At 39.2% G+C, this 22,276-nt stretch overlaps 1 protein-coding gene across 1 annotated transcript in view; it reads left to right on the forward strand.

Moving 5' to 3' along the window:
* Window positions 1-18,815, forward strand: part of ash1l (ash1 (absent, small, or homeotic)-like (Drosophila)) — a 42,775-nt gene extending 23,960 nt beyond the window's left edge. The window contains exons 14-27 of the mRNA XM_036567192.1: window positions 165-326; window positions 906-976; window positions 1,177-1,349; window positions 3,677-3,829; window positions 6,408-6,462; window positions 8,211-8,343; window positions 9,151-9,423; window positions 11,529-11,615; window positions 11,867-11,957; window positions 12,518-12,656; window positions 13,191-13,363; window positions 13,659-13,825; window positions 15,736-16,219; window positions 17,458-18,815. Coding sequence (XP_036423085.1) covers window positions 165-326; window positions 906-976; window positions 1,177-1,349; window positions 3,677-3,829; window positions 6,408-6,462; window positions 8,211-8,343; window positions 9,151-9,423; window positions 11,529-11,615; window positions 11,867-11,957; window positions 12,518-12,656; window positions 13,191-13,363; window positions 13,659-13,825; window positions 15,736-16,219; window positions 17,458-17,549 — 2,253 coding nt within the window. The 3' untranslated portion in view covers window positions 17,550-18,815. The remainder of the gene's footprint in view (window positions 1-164; window positions 327-905; window positions 977-1,176; window positions 1,350-3,676; window positions 3,830-6,407; window positions 6,463-8,210; window positions 8,344-9,150; window positions 9,424-11,528; window positions 11,616-11,866; window positions 11,958-12,517; window positions 12,657-13,190; window positions 13,364-13,658; window positions 13,826-15,735; window positions 16,220-17,457) is intronic.
* Window positions 18,816-22,276: the final 3,461 nt, after the last annotated feature.

The following is a 22,276-nucleotide window of genomic DNA, read 5'->3' on the forward strand; positions in this document are numbered from 1 at the left end:
CTGTTAATATGAATTTTCACTGATTATCTGCCTGTCAGTGTTTTTATTTAAAATTTGATTGTTTGTGGTGTTGTTTTTTAATTAGTTTGTCTGTGAATTCATGCTGTCTTCCTCATTCTTCATTTATGCTGTCATTAATACATAAATCTCTTTTTCCTGTACAGCAAGTTTGTAAGTGTGGCTCAGAAGGCTGCCGTGGTATCATTGGCGGCAAGAGCCAACGAATCAACGGCCTACCTGGCAAAGCAGGAGGGTCAGGGGGCGGTGCCCGGAGGCTAGGCAGACTGAAAGAGAAACGAAAGTCAAAGCACCAGCTGAAAAAACGGGTATGGGGATTCTTTGTGAGTCTTTGTGGATGGGTCATTGAGGGCAATTATTATAGTTTTCTTGTTATAAACAGTACTAAGCACATTGTTTAAAACCATTTATCTGGGCAGTGAGTGTGTATTTGCTTGCAGAAGCAGCATATATTATAAAAATAGATGCAAATAAGCATAAATGCGCTAAAAATATGTGGTTAAAAAATTAATAATTTCTTATTTTCAAAAAAGTGTTTGATATCTGATGCTCTCAGCCATCACATAGATTTCACCAACTCACGTGATTTAACATAATGAGGGATTGATCAGCCCAGCCAAACCAGTTATTGGATGTTAACCACGTATAATACTGGGCTGAATTTAGGAGAGGTTCGAAAATGGTTAAACAAACACAGTGATGTGTCAAAGCAGTTTCTTCTATTAATGCTATTTGTATTTACTGTATTGTTAATGTTTTTCTGAGCAAGTAAATGCTTACTGTCCAGATAAATGTTGTTGTTTTCAGATGCCCAAAACTTTTGTACAGTACTGTAGTTTCAAAACATAGTAACAATAAGACTGACTCTCTCTCAAACACTCTGACAGGAGGAGGAGTCTAGTGACAGCAGTAAGTTTTACCAGCACCTTCTGATGAAGCCCATGTCTAACAGAGAGAGGTAGGTTACCACACATAATAACATTCAGTTAATCTTGTAAAAAAACAAAAAAAAAAAAAAGTCATACATTCACATCCACTCCACTAGAAGCAAACGTGCACAGACTCTCATTTATTCATGCTTTTCAATAGCGTTTTAACAGATGTTCAAATGCAGCTGCATATCCCAGCTTGCTTGATGAGGGCTCTTCCCGCTTGCAGGAACTTTGTGCTGAAGCACCGGGTATTTCTGCTGCGGAACTGGGAGAAGATGAGGGAGAAACAGGAGCTGCTGAAGAGGGAGGGAGAGAGGGAGCGGGAGAGGGAAAGCACTAGCCTCTCTCCGTATGCTCGCTGGGGAGGTGTCATCCGCGACGACGGCAACATCAAGTCAGGTGTGTGAGTGTTCATGTGTTGCACCTAGGTCACTTCCAGAGTAATGTACAGCCAAAAATAATAAGTAAGTACTTGTCATTCATTATGCTTAATTATCAATAAGAATTGCATGCATAATTACATAAAGGGGAGAGAGGAGCGCAGTCTTTGCAGAATAAAATATAACTGATAATTTAAGTAGTTCAGCAGGCTCAAGTAGAATGTTTTTGGTTGTCTTCTTTTATTCCCATAGCAGCCTAAGCTGTAAATTTGGTCAGATATTTCTCAAGATCCATAGAAGGTTTTACCATAAAAGTTTTTTTTTTTTGATCATACCTGTTTTTTGATTTCTGAATTGTGTTTGAAAGTCACAGAAAGCACACGTTTTTATTACTCCTTATTTAGTAATTCTCTTGGTGGCTGTAATATCCACCATTTTGATGCATGTAAGTAACTCAGAGTGAGAGCTAGCCATGCTAAAGTACAGCCTCCACACAGCTGGTTTAGTTGTAATGCAGTGAGAGAAGTCCATACTCTTCCATACAAATACAACGTCATGTAAATAAGATATATATTACTGATATTTTCTCTTCTGCATTGTAGGCAGAATTAATTTGCCAGTGTTTGACGCAGCTTCTTTTCAGTTATGATATATAATAGTGTATGTATATAGGTTGGAAAGCTCAACGCCGGTTTTTCAATGCTAGTACAAGTAGTTTTAGCTCAGTGAATGGGCGTTTTTTGAACTTTTTCTGCTTTTTGAATGTTCAAATATTTGAACACATCACATGTGATAATTGTATTCCCAACTTGAAAAAAACAAATTGTGTTATGAATAAACACAGATGCACAAGAACTTTGAAGATGCTCTGATTCCACACCAACATAAAATAAAGCATGAGATGCTCACTCGTTTTATCTGATTAATGTACAAACGTTCACCTTTGAGTGGTCTTTTTACCCATCCAGAGCCGAGCTTGCTTGCTTTACTTCCACACGCTAGGTTTAGCTTAAACATGAACAATTGAAGCGTATGATACATTCAAACAGTATATTATTTACTTAGTATTCTGCTGTTGTACAGTTTTAGACTCTATAGAGTTATTACCTTTTTACGTGTTAGTTGTAGTCCTTGGTGTGTTCGCGTGCAAATGTCTAGAGGCAACAAGAGGCGACGGTGAGCACTATTTCTTAACCATGGTCTTGGTGTGTCCCACCTCTAATGAGTCAGGTGTTCATAGCTGGCAACTGCGCGCTTAACAAACATTTGTTTCCCCACTGGTATTCGAATGGCTTTTTCATTTCCAAATATTTAATTATTGAAGTTATCAAATATTACCAAATATTACGTGAAGCCCTAGCATATATTCGTTACCAGCTGTTTGTCAATATTTTTCAGTGGATGTCGCAAAGTTTTCTAAAACTAGATCAAGAAAAAACAAACACTAAGTGGAACTAAAATTTATTTACGAGAAACTAGGCTCTTTTGCTTTGTATGCCAAACTTGAAGTATGAAACCTGTAATCTTAGATTCTGAGCTCCGTTTTATCTCACATGTAAACGCTTTTTATCATTTGAGAAATATTGCTACAGTTCGGCCTTTTCTGTCTCGTTGTGATGTAGAGAAACTTGTTCATGCATTTGTTACAAGCAGAGGCGATTACTGCAATGCTCTGTTTACTGGGCTTACAAAGAAAGCAATCCATCCTCTACAACTTGCACAAATGCGGAAGCACGGACCCTAACAAAAACAAGAAAAGAGAGCTCGAACTACATTGACTACCTGTATCTCTTAAATTTTAAAGTTCTGTTACTAGTTTTTAAGGCTGTGAATAAACTAGTACCCACTTATCTCACAGAATGTCTGCTTATGTTCCAAAATGTGAGCTTAGATCTGCAAATACTGGCCTTCTGCAAATACCTTCTGTAAAATACAGAAAACGTAGAGAGGCCTCTTTCAGTTATTCTGCTTCTGAACTGTGGAACTCAGTTACATCTTTTATCAATCAAGCTTGGTACATCCTTTTTAGAAATATCTCTTTAATTTTGCATTTAATTAAAATTATATGTTTCTTTTGGTATTTATCTTTTTTAATTTGATCTATGTCATTGCCTCATATGCTTTTAATTATTCCTCAAAATATCTTATTTTAAGATTAAGCTTTATAACCTGTCTTTAAAGCACTGTGAGCTGCCACTGGTATAAAAATGCTCACTAAACTAATGAAGATATTATTATTTGAAATGGTATATCTTATTGTATTTTGTTAGAAGTGTGTGTGTGTCTTGCTTAGCCTACTTTTGTTTTTATTATTTATTGTTACACAAATTTATCTCTGTGTTTCAGATGTGTTCCTGACACAGTTCTCAGCGCTGCAGACCTCTCGTTCAGTGCGCACACGCAGACTAGCTGCTGCTGAGGAGAATACAGAAGTAACCCGCACGGCACGGCTTGCTCACATCTTCAAAGAGATCTGCGACATGATCACCAGCTACAAGGGTCAGGACACATACACACAAATGTGCACCATGTAAAACTGTGCCTGGCTGTAATCATCAGTAAGATTAATAAATATAAAAACACTTTTTTGCATCATAGACACACACACACTCTTCGTTCTTTTACATCACAGTCTTTCAACACCTCTAGCTAATGTGTTATCTCACTGTTAATGAGTGACTAATGACAATCTGTCTCTGTGTCGTTGGCACATACTGTCTCTGACACATACACGCACACATACGTACACACACAGCATTAGAAGAGCTGTGGTTTTGCTTGTGGGTAGGCCTGCTGAAACTGGGTGGGTTCGGATTGAGACTAACTGACTTGCTGCTTTTGGGAAACACGTAAACTAATGTACAGCTTTACGGAAGCACATGGATGAATTAAAAGGCCGTGTCCTGAAAAACCAGATTTCCTGATTTTTTCTATTAATAAAAAGAATTTGATGTTGTGTCAGAAAACTGTTCTCAAACCGTACCATTCCCTACTCAGTCCATACAGTCCATATACCGAAACTAACCTACAAAAACCCCAGCCCAGTTTTAATTTATTGTTCCTATGTTCTCATTGGAACCAGCACATTTACATATGTGTGCATATTTAGCCTACAGACATTTAGCTGTCAGTTATAAGCAGTGTTTCAGCCTGAACTGCTTTTTGAATGAGCCACAATACAGGGCAGCCATGTCTTGGTATCAGCCAGCCCATATGTAACTATTTCATGTGATAACTCTCTGTGAGGGAGCTTTTAGAGGTGGACATCTGGGGCCATATTACAGAAAATTCCTGTTGTCTTAAGTTAAGATCTGACAAGTCAAGATAAGATGTTTTTAGATATTTGTGTTACAGAAGCAAATCTTACCTTTTATTTAGAAATGTTATCTTACAGTATCTTATCTCAAACTAGGAAATCTTAATCTACTTGATCAAATTTGGTGATCAGCTGTCATATCTGTTACCTAGCAACCGATAATATGTGCACAGCTGATACGTAAACATGTAATGAAAATAATATTAAAAATGTAAGTTACAGCTACCATTACGTATGTAAAAAGGGTCAAAACCAAACCAAAGTTCAGATTAAAGATATTGTGAGTGTTCCCCCTTGCTGTTTATCAGAGTTGCCACTCCACAGTTTCAGTTTCCATTTCCCGAACACTTTAGCCGACCGTGCTACTTTGTTCCTTCTAATAAACAGCCATAGTTCAACTCATTATTTACCACCATCCTTGCAATATTTTATTTGACGAGTTTTCATCAACATTAACATAGAAAGGTGATAAGATGGAACGGTGGAGATTGTGTCAGCACTGTCTGGGATTTTTAAAAAACAGAGTTAGAAAAGAAAAACTCTCAAGTCTCACAAGTGAAATCATTGTTTTGCAATATATATAAACGTAACATGTAACAATGTTAACTATGCTGCCTGTAATAGTTGCCTAAAAACGATATAAACAAACAGTTAAAACAGAAGTTAGGACACTACTGGTGCTGTCTTAAAGTTATGACAGAATTTGGGAAATTTTGTGTAGTTATGATGTTTCTGTAATACTATTTTCTTATCTGGAGTTAGGATAAGTTATGAACTTGAGAACTGTTGTTCTGTAATAGCTACTGTCGTAAATTCATTTCTAACTAAAGACACTATCATGGTGACTTAACTGATAAGATTTCAGAGTGAAGTTGTTTCTGTAAAATGGTCTCTGGTTTCTATCACCACCACTGTGAACAATTCTTACTTGGTTAGTGTCTCTAGAACGAAGCAACTCATATCAACTCTGATTAACTTTGTTTACATATTAATGGTTTTTTTTTTTTAATGGATGGAAGCTGTATTTGAAATCGTTCCCTATAAGTGAAATAGTGCTCTATGTAATGTGCCAGACGTGTGATGAATTCTTAACAGTTAATCGTTCAGCCATTTTATCATTATTCCCCAGTCAGTTTCTCAGTGAACCATTCCAAACGCATTGCTATCAACACGGGTGCAAAATCCGTAATGATGGGTTTGCACAAAATGTGCAACATGAGCATCCCAACATTTCTTTAAATGGGGAGTGTGTCAGTATGACACAGGCACTCACTACCTGTAAAGCTGGACAGGTTTAGTTCATTAAAATATGACAATATTTCGACTGGTTTGTCATACAAGCACATTTGCCAACATGCACTGCTAATTAGAGAAAAAAAATGATGATGCTGTTTACCACACTCTGCAGCAGGCTTTATATATCTCTCTATGATAAACATGGATACAAAATGCTAACGTTGCACTGTTCTGTTATAGTTCAGATAGGCAGGTGCTGGATTCCTTTGTGTAAGAGCTACTTTAACTGAAAGGCCTCATGAGAGGGAGGGAGACTGCATGAAGATGGTGGCTTCATATAGATTCATCTGAACAGTCATTTTATTTTTTGACAACCATGCTGACCTGCTACAATTATGAAACAAGACATGTTTGACTTCACCTATTATTACAAGCATTGAAATAAATCATCATGTCCCCCAAACACACACACTCACACCTTGTTCTGAGAAATTTTCTCATTCTCTTTCTCCTTTCTCCATCTAGATTCAGCCGGCCAAACGCTTGCTGCTCCCCTGCTTAATTTGCCTTCTAGGAAGAGGTATACTTTTGATCATTTACTGTTTTAATCTGCTCTGTTTGATCACTGTTGTCCTAAAATAGATGCATGGGGATGTTTTTTGGGTTATTTAGCCTGTTTCTTGATCAAACATAATATTCAGTCTGGAATACAGTATCTTGTCTTCAGTATGAAACTTACAGAACCCATTAGTAATGGGCAGTGTGGCCAAAAAATGATATATATTTCTATTTTTTTTTAAATAAAAGACATTAAGATGCTCATGTAAACCTCTTTTTGTAGATTAACAGTGGGATATTATTTTAGGATGTCCCTTCACTTTTAAATAAGAACCATGTTTAACAACCAGAGTGAACCTGAAATTTGTTAAATTTTGTACAAAATAGTAAAAAGGAAACTGAACAATATGTAGATAAACCTAATTCAGTATTGCTTTAATATACTAGCCCTGTGGGTCTGGCAAAAACATTAGTAAAGGTTGTTTTACATCTTAATTTCTACAAAGCTGAGCTTGGCTTATTCACCAGCTTTTTGTTCAAATTTTACTTTCCCCCTTAAATGGAGCAGTTTTGATATTCTAACACCTGTACAGGTGTCTGAATGTAATTGATGCATCATTTAAGGTAGAATTTAAATAAGAAGCCAACTTCAGCTTTGTTGAATTTCTCAAGTCATAGTACCAGCTGTTCCATGGCTTTTTGCTTGCACAAAACCCAAGAACTTGGTTTGATGCCTCTGAATGCTCCTTTTCGAGTACCAGAGTAAACAGAAGTGCTTAGATGTACATGTTAGGCTTAGGCTAACCCCTAAAGTCCACCCATTCCTTTATGCCTGCTGCTTTGAAAACAAAGCAGACTACGCCAGATAAAAAAGAGTAGACAAGCAGAAGGTTGATCGAGGGATTGCTGTGTTTTGAATTTTCTTTTTCATTTGAAACCTGGGGGCGGCACGGTGGCGCAGTGGGTAGCGCTGTCGCCTCACAGCAAGAAGGGCCTGGGTTCGATTCCCGGCCGGGTGACCAGGGTCCTTTCTGTGTGGAGTTTGCCTGTTCTCCCCGTGTCTGTGTGGGTTTCCTCCGGGTACTCCGGTTTCCTCCCACAGTCCAAAAACATGCAGTCAGGCTGATTGGACATGCTAAATTGCCCCTAGGTGTGAGTGTGTGTGTGAATGTGTATGTCTGTCTGTCTGCCCTGCGATGGACTGGCGACCTGTCCAGGGTGTATCCTGGGATAGCTGGGATAGGCTCCAGCACCCCACCGCAACCCAGAAGGATAAGCGGTTTAGATGATGGATGGATGGATTTGAAACCTGGTAGAAACATCCCTGGTTTTGCTATTTGGCTAAACATGCTAATGTGGTTTACATTGCTTGTACATCTCGTTGGCTCCGTTTGGTATAACAGTTATGACAAAAGTCATATCTGAGGAAGAATTTCAAGCAGTGTACTGAATAAAACGGTGCTCCCACACCCACTGCTAAGACCCATACAGAAGCAGAGTAGGTCAGTAATTAAAGGAGTGAAGTGTGTTGGAGTAGGGGAACACAAAACTGCAGTGAACCAAACCTAGAAACAGTGCAGTAGGCAACACAAAATCAGCACCTTAACCTGAATCAGCTGTAATAAACCAAACAATCAGAGATGTACAGTCACAGTGATGCATGAATCATTATCAGTTTTGATGTTTTGGTGGCTTACAAAAAAAAAACATATATATATAAATGTGTGTGTGTGTGTGTGTGTGTGTGTGTGTGTGTGTGTGTGTTTACAGGAACATGCAGTATTATGAGAAAGTTTCTGACCCTCTGGACCTCAGTACCATAGAGAAGCAGATCCTCACCGGACATTACAAAACCGTGGAGGCCTTTGATGCAGACATGCTCAAAGTGTTTCGCAATGCTGAGGTCAGTCTGACGCCAGCAGCCTTTTTTGTGCAATATGGATGTATTCATTGATACAAGAGAAAGATCACTGGCAAGGCTGCTGACGTCCAACCTCATTCATTTCTCTCGTGTTTGCTAGTTGAAAAAAGTGTAAATGGTATTGCATGGCCTTGTAATGCATTGCATTGCTTTAGTCTCAGTTTCAACTGTTGTGAGTAAAAACAATGCAGTTTCAAATTGGTATGGAATGAAATAGACTGCGTAAAACTCATCCAGTAAGAAAAGACAATTATTGGCAAACATAGCTGTTCCCCAATACCCTTTGGCAGCCACAAAAAATTTGGTTAGAGGTCTGATCTTGCTACACCATTAGTTTTTAGGGATGCACCCACATGGAATGTCAGGCCAATACCACTAACCCATAATCTGGCTTTTTTCCAGTTTATAGCAAGTTTAGACTATAATATATGAAGTTCAATAAACGTAAGACAGGTTATGACTCTCTAAAGACAGACCATTGATTAACTTTGCATAGTCATAACATTAACATTCAGAGTACAGGGTACATTCAGAGTAAGTACATTGTATGAGTGTATTGCAGTGGTGTTATCCACTGCTATCCAAAATGCCATTACAGTAGTGACATTTTGCGCATCACTGTTTTGGCTACATACGTACATTACATATCTGCTACCAATATACTGTGTATTGTTAGTGTTCTTTTCAGTTGAGTTCATTTTAAAGTTTAGTCATATAACATTTATTAACATTTAAATGTTACATAATTTCTATGAGTTAATACATTACTCTGTGCTCTCTTCTCTAAAGAAATACTACGGCCGCAAGTCATCTGTGGGTCGGGACGTGTGCAGGCTGCGCAAGGCCTACTATGGCGCACGGCACGAGGCCGCTGTTCAGATTGACGAGATTGTGGGCGAGACAGCCAGTGAGGCGGACAGCTCCGATTCTCTGGAGCGTGACCACGCCCACCACCATCACCATCATGGGCCTGGTGGCCATGACAAGGACGACGATGTAATCCGCTGCATCTGTGGCATGTACAAGGACGAGGGCCTCATGATACAGTGTGAAAAATGCATGGTGAGTCCTGCTAGTGTACGGCATTATTCTGTCATTGGAGTTGCATTTATGTGAAACAAGACTAGTCAAGCTTAGTTTTGCTGGATCGCTATCATTTATGACAGAAGTGTCTATGGTACAGTGTGTATACATTTCACACAAATTCATAATGGTGTGTCTACTGCTATGTCCTGACTGAATCTATGAGAACAGATTTAGCTCTCTAGCGCTCTAGGTCTAACTAGCATAATAACCGACTGTTGATAGAAGCGTATCTGTCAGACTCTACAATGGTTTCTACTCATGCCCTCACTCATACTCTCTCAGAAATGTCTACAGTTACTCAGTTTTATGTAGGATCAAGCAAAATGTGCATTTTCTTTTGAGATTTTAAAAATGTGAGCCAAAACCATTTGTTCTCTAACTGCTAGTATAATTGCTAATAGCGTTAACTTTATAGCTTTGGAGCTAGCCTACTTTAACTTGCCAAACTCTTCACAAAGTGATAATTCACACAAACGTCTAAATAAATGTGAAGCAAACTGTGCATTTCCTCTTGGGCATAAAAATATGAGCAAAACCACTCATTCTATAGCTGCTAGTATACATACTAATAGAACTGGTAGTATACTTACTAATAAAGCTAGCATTATAGTCTTGGGGCTAATTAATTGGAGAACTCTTTACTGAGTGATTATTCTAAAAATGGCAATCGACATATGAAAATAGGGTTCCTTTTTACATTCTGATGCATAAATTGGTCATGAACCAACACTTGGTGATTTTATCCTCACCTGGAAGAGTTAAAAATAGCTAAATGGAGCTGCTTATGCAGCAAGACAAAGGATGGGCTCCCATTGAATTCAGACTCAGCTCAAACTCAAAGTACTTGTCGACGTGTTATTTTACATGATGTTAGGTCATTGTTTTTGTAAGATTCATAGTGTGTTTCTGTGAATGCATTTCTATTAATTTATATGTAAGCTTTACACTGGTAGAGTTCGGACAGTATGAGAGTGACATTTATGCTGTTTGCTGTCGGGTGTCGACCAGAGGAGGATGGGTTCCCCTTTTGAGTCTTGGTTCCTCTCAAGGTTTCTTCCTCTTGCTCTTCAGGAGTTTTTCCTTGCCACTGTCGCCTTTGGCTTGCTCATGGGGGCTCAGACCCAGAATTTTCTGTAAAACTGCTTTGTGACAACACCTGTTGTAAAAAGTGCTATATAAGTAAACTTTGACTTGACTTGACATTTAATGGTGTATACTACCAATTACTGTTTGACATGAGCAATGCATGTGCATTTCTACAATGGCAGTCAGGAATGCTTGATCTGTCACTCAGTCAGTGACCCAGTAAATGACATTGACTCTTGTAGGTTAGTCGAGAAGTAATGGTAAGTAAATGATTTGTGAACTGGAAGCAGTTAAGTTTTTTGTTTGTCTGAGGAGGGGTCTTGCCCTTAAGCAACTAAAGTGCTGTCAGGGTGTCATAGGTATTTATAAAAAAAATTAGTAGAAATCCTGTTTTGTATCCAGTAAATGGAGGTTAAGGTTGGTCTACAGAGCTTGTTGGGTAAATAATGTACCCAGTGTTTTCTAGGAGCTTACTTGTGTTTTAAATATTAAAACAATATATATTTTAATTCAAAGTTGTCTTCTGCCTTTTATTTAACTGGAGTGAACAAATGTTCACTAGCTGTTTTTTGTTATTCATGTGATATGGGAGTAAAGACTGATTATCAAACAGTTCTCCTTTCATTCCTGTGTGCTTGTTCTCAGGTGGCCCATGTAAACGGAGCAAATAACCTGCTAATGATTGATAACCAAGCTTTGCTAATTATAGGCCAGTCAAAGTCCTAGACTCACAGCTAGACCAGATAGTTAAATCTAAGGTACTATTTTAAGGACAAGCAGAGAAAGGTCATCCGTAGGTCTCAGGAGCTTTGGCCAGACATGTAGTACTTAAGATTAATTAGCATTTGTAACATTTTTGGAGATCCTTTTCTCGGCTTAACTGAAAACTCTTTTTAGAATCTTTAACTGTGGGTAGGAAAGAGGAATGTGACAGCAGCCATAAAATCTGTCCTCTTTTTTTTAACCTTCTCTTTCTCCCTTTCTCCCTCTGCTAGGTCTGGCAGCATTGTGATTGTATGCGTCTGGAGGCGGAGGTGGAGCATTATCTTTGTGAGCAGTGTGATCCTCGCCCAGTGGACAGGGTATTTAACCTTTTCACCCCTGTTACCCACGACCCTGATCCTTTTGCATTCTTTGACCCTGACTATCATTGCCTCTGCCACAAAAAAACCTACTGAGTTGTATGAACTGAGTTGCTACTAAGCTTCTTTAGTACTTAAGTATTAAAAGGACATTCAGTAACACTTACGACTTGCTATATAAATGTGACATACCATATAATGTGTCTTCCTCATTTCCTTTGTTGTCTCATGTTTTTCTTCTTACCCAATAGGAGGTCCCCATGGTGCCTCAGCCCAGTTACGCCCAGTCAGGCTCCATCTACTACATCTGCCTGCTCCGAGATGAGCTGCTGCTACACCAGGGTATGTGTGTGGTTGTGATTGTGTGTACGAACATACAGGTGACAGATCTGTTACGAACTGATGAATTACATCACATTATATCACTGTAAGCTTTTCTGAGCATTTTTTGAATATCAGCAGTACTTAAAGAGCACTGACCAACCATGCCTCATTAAAAAAGAAAATATTTAGGCCTATTTTAATTTGATTTAGTGCAGAGCAGCATGTGAAACATTGAGTAAAATATTTTAGTATTAGAATAAATTTTTTTAAATGCTGTAGTAGTCATTCCTTTTTTTGTCTGTTCCAACTTACCAAACCTCTGAAAACAGCATATTGCGATACATATCTTGTATCGTAAAAATCTCTTAAATTATTGTTACATTTTTGCCATATCGCCTACCCAATTATAACCCTTCCGTATGTTTCACTTCTGTATGTCTGAGTGTGGTTACTGAATCAGTGTAGGATGTTGAATGCATATCTAACCTGGTGAAGATGTGAAGTACTGATGTTTTTTTATAATGGTTTTTGACACATGCTTATTTTTTCTGTGTTTGTTTTGTGTTTGCGTTTAACAGGTGACTGTGTGTACCTGATGAGGGACAGCAGACGCACTTTGGAGGGCCAGCCTGTGCGCCAGTCCTACCGCCTCCTGTCCCATGTCAACAGAGACAAATTGGACATCTTCCGCATTGAGAAGCTCTGGAAAAATGAAAAGTAAGCTCTTCAGTTCACGTTTATGGCATTTTGCAACATCAGACATTTGCTCCGATTAAAAAAAAAATTAGCTACAGAAGTTTGTTGGTATGTAGTTCACTGCAAACTACTTCGATTCTATAAAGATAAACTTTCAAAGAGGGGATTTAGAGACCTCTCTGGTGGAAATCTGTAATTGCATGCAACGTGCAGAAGAACATTTTGTAATGTCGGCTGTGCTTCGGGCCCCTTCCCTGAGTGGTTGAATCTGAGGATGATTGCTAGCTGGACCTTCTTTTTGTGCCTGTGCATGTGACAATAAGACATATGAGTTACGTATGATATGGTCTTAAAAAATCCTGCAGCATCCTCCAGCATGAAGCCTCTGACTTTTAAATGCCTTTTTCAGGTTTTACCAGGTGGCTCACAGCAGTGCATGGACACCATATTTATCAAAAAATAAAAGAATGTTAAAAAAATTAATCAAAAGCTTACTTTTTGGTACTTTTTTGCTTTTGAATGTGATGTCATTTTCCTTCTCTTTCTCTCTCAAAGAGGTGAGAGATTTGCCTTCGGTCATCATTACTTCCGCCCTCATGAGACCCACCACTCGCCCTCACGCCGCTTCTACCATAATGAACTGTTCCGAGTGCCTCTCTATGAGATCATTCCTCTGGAGGCGGTGGTGGGCACGTGCTGCGTTCTAGACCTGTACACCTACTGCAAGGGTGAGACACACTTTTCACTCTCAATAACACACTGACTTACAAAAATAACCTAAAGAAACTCACTTGCATATTGGCACGTTTGTGCTGGAGTTAATGTACTGTGCTTACTGCCAGGGTGGCATTCTCTCCTTTACACTTTCTCAGTCACACAGAATACCAATACCAATGCCAGAGGGACTCTTCACTGTTATACGAGAAGAAGTCATGCCTGGCAAATATTTCACATGCGTGCAAACACACATTCTTTTACACTTTAGTTCTCTGACTTTGTCTCTCTCTGAACCTGTGCGCTCAGGTCGGCCGAAAGGTGTGAAGGAGGAGGATGTATACATTTGCGATTATCGATTAGACAAGTCTGCGCACCTCTTCTACAAGATCCACCGCAACCGATACCCAGTCTGCACCAAACCCTACGCCTTCAACCACTTCCCTAAGAGGCTAACACCCAAGAGGGACTTTTCGGTGAGTAGGCACTTTCCTGGCTGTATGAAAGTTCTGTTGATCTTGATTTAGTGATGTGATGACAGTATGAGTCAAAGATTGACACAAAAGATACTCAGTCATACAGTGGGCTTATTGACCACTGCTGAAATAAAACATTGCCATTCTTCTGATGGTCACCTTCTGAGACCACTATTCCTACGTAGACCTTGTTTTTGTCAACCCAGCTTGACTAACCTTTTGGGTTGGATTGAGTTTGAACATCATTTTGCAAATATTTGTTGGACTTGGTTTCAAAGTTGGGCTTCTAACATCCCATCTCTTAGCATTAACAGATATTTGGCCTCCATCTACCTCTGCTTTGGGTTTTCTCCTCACTTTATTCTTCCTGCTTACTTTTTATTTTATATAACTGCGCTGGAGGTCCATGAGGCCAGCGTAAAAACAATGCATTATGTAGTTTTTGTTTTTATATTTTATATTTACATTTTTGTGATTAAAAAAACTTTTGCAATGATGTTCAATTAAACTGATAAATCAGCAGAAGTGCAGTTGAAACTTTTAATATTTTAGATAGCTGACAATTAGAATGTTGATTTCCCCCATTTTGTTTATTGAAGATCTGATGACTGTCATTTCTCTACACTGTGAGATATTTTAGCAGGTGCTGTCTACATTTTTATTCAGAGTTTTATTCAGTCTGGTTTGTGGTGGTTGGGCTTGGGGCAGGTTCAGACAGAATATAGATGAACTTCAGCCCAGTTCAGTCTCATGTTCGCAGCTCTAAAGTGCCCTCTTGATGACAATTTCAAGTGTTTTAACTTGCTTTTTTTCTTTTTTGCAAACCTGTAGAGAAATTGAGGTGCAGTAGATCGTCTTAGCCTGTTAGGGAGACCCTGTTTATAAATATGTTTAGTAGGCCAACATTTACGACAAGTTGGGAGTTGAAACACACTTATTTAGGTATAACCATTATACTCAATGTCTGGCCCATGTTGTACTTGGTGTAGGTCATATAAATGGTCTTTTTTCATGAGATCAAGTTATGTTATGAACTTTATTGGTCCTACAGCAGAAATTGTGATTTTGCTGCCTAATTATGCCTAGTCTGGGAGTAGAGCAGCACCACCTGAGGCAGTGGAGATTAAGGGCTTTGCCCAAGGGCATAACTGGGTATACCCAGTGGCCTGGAATTTGAACCTGGAACCTACTGGTTGCTGGCTCGCCTCTTCGACCACTAGTAGCCTATTAAACAGAAAAGCTTAAATGTTTTGTACACTCAGTGTATGTACTACATATGTTCAAAAATCATTTTTTCACTCCACAGCAATCAGTAAGTATTTGCAAATGTGTCTTAGCTGTCCTTTGCCCAAAAATGGTCACGTCAGTCAGGTTCATAACGCCAAAGTCCTTGTAAGAAAGTGTGTTAACTCCAGCATCCATCTTGGCAGTACCTGCTAGCATTTTTGGATGGAAAGAGTCCTGTAACTGAAAGACACGTACATGTTTCAAAAATATATACTTGAAATCGCTGGTAAAATCTGGCAAAATTACATAAATATTTTGTAGCATTTGGCTCAAATAATGCACAAGAAATGTGTTGTTTTTTTCTTTTTTTCCCCAGGTTGTTCTGACTACTGCACGTGTAGTAGAGTGGCTTTTCCCATTTACACCTTTAGCACTAAGGAGATTGGCTCTTTTTATTGAATAGCAGGACTTTCTGTAAAACAGCAGCCATGTTGAGCATTACAATCTATTCCATTTCATTTTCCAAACAGTGAACTGTCTCTCCCTATTATAATATCTGATATCCCACCTATACAATACACATATAGTCTTTACCACAACACTTATCACACTTCACACCTGTCACCTTTTTTCCTCCTCTGACTCGCATGATCTCATGTCCTCGTCTCTTCTCTCTCTCTCAGCCTCACTTTGTGCCAGATAACTACAAGAGGAACGGTGGGCGTTCAGCCTGGAAGAGTGAACGGTCCAAAGGGGCAGCAGCTTGCGATGAAGACCCCTCTCCCAGCGGATCCTGTGACCAGCTGTCTGTGGCCTTCTCCAGAGACACAGAAGAAAGTGGGGGAAGAGGAGCAGATGAAGAGGTGGACAGAGCCCATGAGGAGGACTCCTCTGCACTGACCACGCTAGCACCACCACAGGAGAGGAGAAGAAGCGCAGAAGAAGAGGACGAGGAGGATGACGAAGAGGTGGACGAGGAGGACGAGAGAAGGGAGATAGAGGAGGGCTCCACGGAGAGGGCAGGAGGCACAGAGACGGAACCTCGCACCTCTTCATCGCTTTCTTCTTCACCCCTGCATCCCTCTATCCTGGGAAGAAAGGAGGCACAGAGGGAACGACTTAACAAGATACTACTACACCTGCTTCATCGGGCACCCAGCAAGAATGGTGAGAAAGAATTGTTGACAAAGTTCAAAAGACAAGGATTTGGAAACCCTATTACTAGTTTATTATGTACATCCACCTTGTACCTATACTGGTCATTTTGTCTGTTACTCCTACCATATAGGTGCACTTACTGTATTATTATTGACTAGTCCATGACGTGATAGACCCCATTTACGTCTGGTCATTTCATGTTACTTGTATCTGGGTTGTAACCTTTTTGACCACATGCATTTGCACTTGCTAATCAAATGTCTCCAATTAGGTTGAAATCCAATTGCTATATGATGTGTAATATGCAAATCAGCTCATATATGACCACCAGTCAAAAAAACTCACACGTAAAAAATAACAGCTTTTGTCTGCTATTTATTTCCTTACACTGGCTTTACACCAATATTTAGATAAGAAGATAACAGGTTAGAATAATTAGCCTCGTATATTAGTCATCGTGGTCATGGATAATGCGTATTATAACGTAATGAATTGTAGTGGGACGATGAATAATGAAGAAGCAAAGTAAAGATCAACTAAAACCTAATTTTAACTACCTTGGTCCAATAAAGGCTACTGAGTTAGTACTATAGTGGGAATTTTATCCCGAGATGCAGAGTGCAAAGGGAGGTGCGGTCAAAGTGTTGGGAGAGGCAGATGCATTGACCCTTTATAGCATCTCAGACCACCTCCTGAAGTGGTCTGAATGATCAGATCTGTTGTAATCTTTTTTTTAAATGTGTCTTGGGGATATTTACACCTACATTTCTATATGGATAAGTTTGTCTAGATATAATCTTGATGCTCAATGATCAAGCGTAAACAGGGTCAGTGCTCTGCAGAAAAGTAGGTCTCCATGAGGAGGGTTGGTGACCAATGCTAAACATGTAAGGAACCTGTGATTCAGCTCATTAGCTTATTCACAGGCGCCTTGTTGGCTGGGTCATGTGTGTAGAGGAGGGAAAATGCAAAAACGGGGTCGTCAAGACTGGGAGGTGTGGGACCCCTACTCTACTCCTTCATCAGTGGTCAGTTTCTCACCACAGAGCCACTATTGACTAGATATCTTTGGTTGCCCAGTAGTGACATTGAGTAATTATAAACCTACAGAGTGCACATATGTGGTAGCTGATAAAATGGTGTGCAAGTACAAGATAGATGTACTTAATAAATTTGACAACTACATGTACAGTGAAAATCTGTCTGTTTTTTCAGCAGTTTAATGCACTTTAAAATCTGTCCTACAGCGATAGACGTGACTTATCTTCTTGAGGAGGGCTCCGGCCGTCGGCTACGCAGACGGACGCTTGGGCTGAGTGACTTTGTGAGCAGGAAGTGATGTCATCAATGCTGCCTGAGGAGCACATCCCCCTTTTTCTTGCACAGCAAAAAAAGAAAAAAGAAGATATGCAGGAGGGGCAACAAAACAGCAAAAAGAGGGAGGAAGGTATGAGAGGAGAGACGCTGGGGGGGCAGTAATGTCCCTGCATTTCATACTTCAGTCCTTCTGTTCGCTCTCTTTCTAAAGGAGGTTAAAAAAGGAGACTAGCCTAGCCTAAGTGCACAGGACACAGCGATGAGAGAATCCTGTTATCACCTCGATGCGTTAAAAAAAAGTACGATGCAAAGACTCAAGTGTCAAGGACGCAAATAAACATAGGAACATATACTCCAGGCGCTTTAAACTGAAGAAAAAGAAGAAAAAAACTATTTAAGCCTTGAAATTCAAATGAACTTTCATGTATGAACTATGAGCTGTCATCCAACGGTCTTACAGTTTCTAAGCATCACCAGAGGTCAACGTTTTCGAGGCAGCACGTGGTACTATATACATTCTGAGGCCTCTGTGAATGGACTGGTCAGGACATGTAAGTGGATTTAAAGAGAAGACTAGGAGGACGGCGCCCCCTGGCGGTCGGTAACGGCAAACCCACATTTATAGAGAACTGAGAAAGAGAAGGAGGAGGAGCGACATAGGAGGTGCAGTGTAGCGCACATTGACACTGCCCGTGGACTGGGAGGAGTGGAGAGCGAGGAGGAAGAGAGCAGCAGAGAAAGAGCAATGGCTAACTGCACTTTTTTTAAAATTTGTTTAACAACACGGACATTGTTCGCTCCCAGAGGTGTACGTACGGACGAGACACACTAACACTAGACGCAGTATTGAATAATGCTGTGTGATAAAAGCAAAACAAATGAGTATATTCTCTTTTTTTTTGTTTGTTTGTTTGTTTTTCTGTCATACTGTAATTACATTAGGAATGAAACAGGGCGGCTGAGGTTGGGGTGTTCTGTATTTTGCAAGCTCTAAATTGTGGGCTATGGGAAATGCGTGATGGTTAACTTAGTTTAGCTTCTGTCTATGAAAGTGCGGAGATTGGTCCGTGAAGCAGCCAGCCCTGCCCCGTTTTTGAGTGTTTGATTCACCAGCTCAACAGGATCGTTAACCAGTGGGGGTGCACTGACTTTAACTGTAACGCCTTAGAATGCCATGGTCTTGACCTGTGAGTGTGTGTGTGTGTGTGTGTGTTCGTTTGTTCGCGTGCTGGCCCACTTGTATGTAACCTGTCAGAAAAAATTTGTCAGACAACATTTAAAAGATTAAGGGCTTGACGGCAGTTGACAAAATTGGTGAGATATAACGCATCCTGTGATGTCACATTTTCTGTGGGAAGTTGGGACGAGTGCGAGCGCAGGAGGGATTAGAGCGTTACTTTTTATTTCGTCTATCATGTTTTTTCGATGGCCATGGACAACATTTCTCAACTAATTGTAATGAGATTTTTGCTTATTCTTTCCCCCCTGCATCAGCTTTTTTACACAGAGAGATATTCCTGCCCCTTTGATGGACTGACAGAAAAAAAAACAGAGAATAAAGGAGAGATATGGGGGGAGAAAACTGACAAAAGAAAGGAAAATGTATAGTGCCAAGCTATGTATATATACAGACAGGAATATGTGAGAGTTGTCTCCAAAAGCAATATCTTGATAATGGATTTTGTGTATTGTATTGTACAGGACTCAACCCTATATGTATTATTATTATTATTATTATTATTATTATTATTATGATTATATTATTATTATTATTATTATTATTACTATTATTATTATCATTATTATTATTATTATTATTATTATGCCATTTGTATTGATATATTTGTTCATTTAAGCTTGGGCTGGAGGACGAAATGGCTGGCGAACGTTACGTACATTTCTGGTCAATGAGCAGGAAATGCAACTGAAATCTTAAACTCACAAAAAAACAAGAAGAATCCCTGAACTGACAGAGGAACATGGTCAGATGAACTCGAGTGGACATCACAGTGACCCCAGACCTGACAACTGTCATTGTAATTATTAATTTTTAACATTATTCTAATTATTATTATTACTTTTGAAGGGGGGGAGAAAGGAAAAAAAGCTACCCCTCGTTTCTTGCTGCAAAGTGTTGAACACTAAAAAAACAAACCAACGTAAAAATGTAAAAAAACGATATTTTAGATGGAAACAAAACAAAAAAAAACAAAAAGAGAAAAAAGAACCTGTCAGCTGAATATCATGTTCTTAATCTCCTTTTTCTTTTTTTTTCCTTCAAATTGGAAAAAAATGGTTCCTTTTTTGTGATAGCGGTCATAATTATGATGCTTGTATTTCTTGTATTTGTGTGTTTTTGTGTGATTTGTTTAGTTATTTTTAGACAATCACAAAAATAACATGCAAGCATTGTATATGGACAGACTGACAGACATTTTGTGTTGTGTACAGTTTGTCAAAACTTCTTCCACTCTGGTTAAAAGTTTGTAATTATGATTCTAAAAGTCATGAAAATGCTGTTGGTTTTTACTTTTTTTGTTTTATATTCTATTTGTTTTGTTTTTTTGTTTGTTTGTTTGTTTTTTAATAAAAAGCACTACATTGTTGTGAATATACCTGCCTGTTGCTCATACATTTAGCCAAGAATCATGTGATAGTTCTTTACTAGGTCATAACTATTGATACTCAAGGTATACAGTCAAAGCATATTTTAATTGTATGGATAGTCAATTAATACATCTGCAAATAAAGTGAATTTTAACTATTGAATAGAACATTTACATTGTGTACTGTTATTTGAATTACTCAAAGTCCTGTGCTCTGATCTGTGATGCAGCGTTAGAGGTGTCTTGTTCGTCTGTTTCAAGTTTTCTTACGCTCACTTTACCTGGTCTATACATCCATTTCATGTGTGGACAGATGTTGGCAAAACAGTTTGGAAAAGCACATTTCTACAAGATGTTTCTTGGTTTTTAATGTTAACTGCTAAATTAATCAATGCTTAGTTTGGGGAAAAAAGCCATAAAGTCCTCCTTTGTGGGTTTTGGGCTAACAGCAGCAACAAAATGGTTTCTAGTTGTTTCTTTTTTTGTTGAAGCGAGTTATTAAAAGTTCCACATATTTTTCAAAATTTTTACATAATTCAGTCATTTGAAATATAGGGTAACTTGGGAGAAAAAAGCCCCCACCACCTAGAGCAGGGGTGTCAAACTCAGCCACTAACTGGGCCATATTAAAAAATCTCAACAAATCTGTGGGCCAGAGAAAAAATGTTATTTCATTTTTAATTAATGTTATGCTATAATTCCAACTAACCATTGTTTATTCAAAATACGCAGAAACTTCAGCAGTAAAATACAGGCACTTGTAGTAGACCTTGAAATATTACATGAATACTAGAAAAATTAAACATTTAAATGTCCTCAGGACCTAGATCTTTTAAACCTACCTTTTTGCCTAAACTAGACATCTGGCATCCTTTTTTGCTGCAAGTTCATTAAGTCAAAATTTCTGAGCTGCTGAGCTGATGATAGGTGTTTATGTTGGTTGAACTGCAGCTGAAATGCAGCTAGTGGTGATATGACTGGTGTGAAGTTGTGTAGAATTGTGTAGAATTGAGGTGTAACTGCTGTCCCATAGATTGCTGTTGGGGTAGGAGAGTCAGAGCGCACATTACATTGCAGTGCATGCTGGGGACTGTAGTGCAGCGCATTATGAAACGGGCTAATATTTATAGAAAATGAAAGCACTTCTGCAGGCTGGATAGGATTGTGTCACGGGCCTGATCTGGCCCGCAGGCCTTGTGTTTGACACATGGGACCTAGAGTGAGACGCCCTCCCCCCTTTTTCTGTTCTTATCAAATGTGACAAAATTTAATCTCATAACAGGTTTACTGAACTGTTATGCTTGAAGGAGTTCCAAATTTTCATGCGTATAACTGCACTACTGGAATTCTTTCCCTCAGTTACTTTTTGGGATCTACTTGTTTGTTATTGTTGATGTAAGCGTTTATATAAAAATAGTACAGAATAGTTTGTATGTATGTATGTACATACACACCGACCAGCCACTTCATTAAAACCACCTTGTTTCTACACTCATTGTCCATTTTATCAGCTCCACTTATCGTTCTGGTGCACCTTGTAGTTCTACAATTACAGACTATACTCCATCTGTTTCTCTGCATGCTTGGTAAGCCCCCTTTTATCCTGTTTTTCAAAGGTCAGGACCCCCTTAGCGTGTATTGTGCTGGTACGAGTGGTACGAGTGGATCAAACTGTTTTTAAACACTGTGTCCACTCAATGTCCACTCTACCTTGTTGGTCTACCTCATAGATCATCTTTACCCATTCCTGACTGATAATGCACACAAACTTTGGTTCATGCCTTCATTATGTCTCGTATTGATTACTGTAACTCCCTCTTCGTTGGTCTCCCTGTAAAGTCTATTCAAAAGCTACAGTACATTGAGAACCCCGCAGCCAGAGCTCTTACCCATGTTAAGTGTTCAGCTTGCATCACTCCATTCTCTCTCAGCTACACTGGCTACCGGTCCTGTCCTGTATGAAGTTAAAATTTTACTTCTTACTTTGAAAGCCCTGAATAACCTTGTTCCTCTCTACCTCAGTGAACTCTGACCTCTTACACTCCCTCTCGCTCTTTCAGGTCTTCTTGTAATAAATTATTTGTCCCACGCACCAGACTTCCCACCTGAGAGGTAGGTCCCTCAGTGCCATGACCCCAAACTC

Source organism: Colossoma macropomum, unplaced genomic scaffold (assembly GCF_904425465.1).
Source record: "Colossoma macropomum unplaced genomic scaffold, Colossoma_macropomum, whole genome shotgun sequence".
Lineage (NCBI taxonomy): Eukaryota > Metazoa > Chordata > Actinopteri > Characiformes > Serrasalmidae > Colossoma > Colossoma macropomum.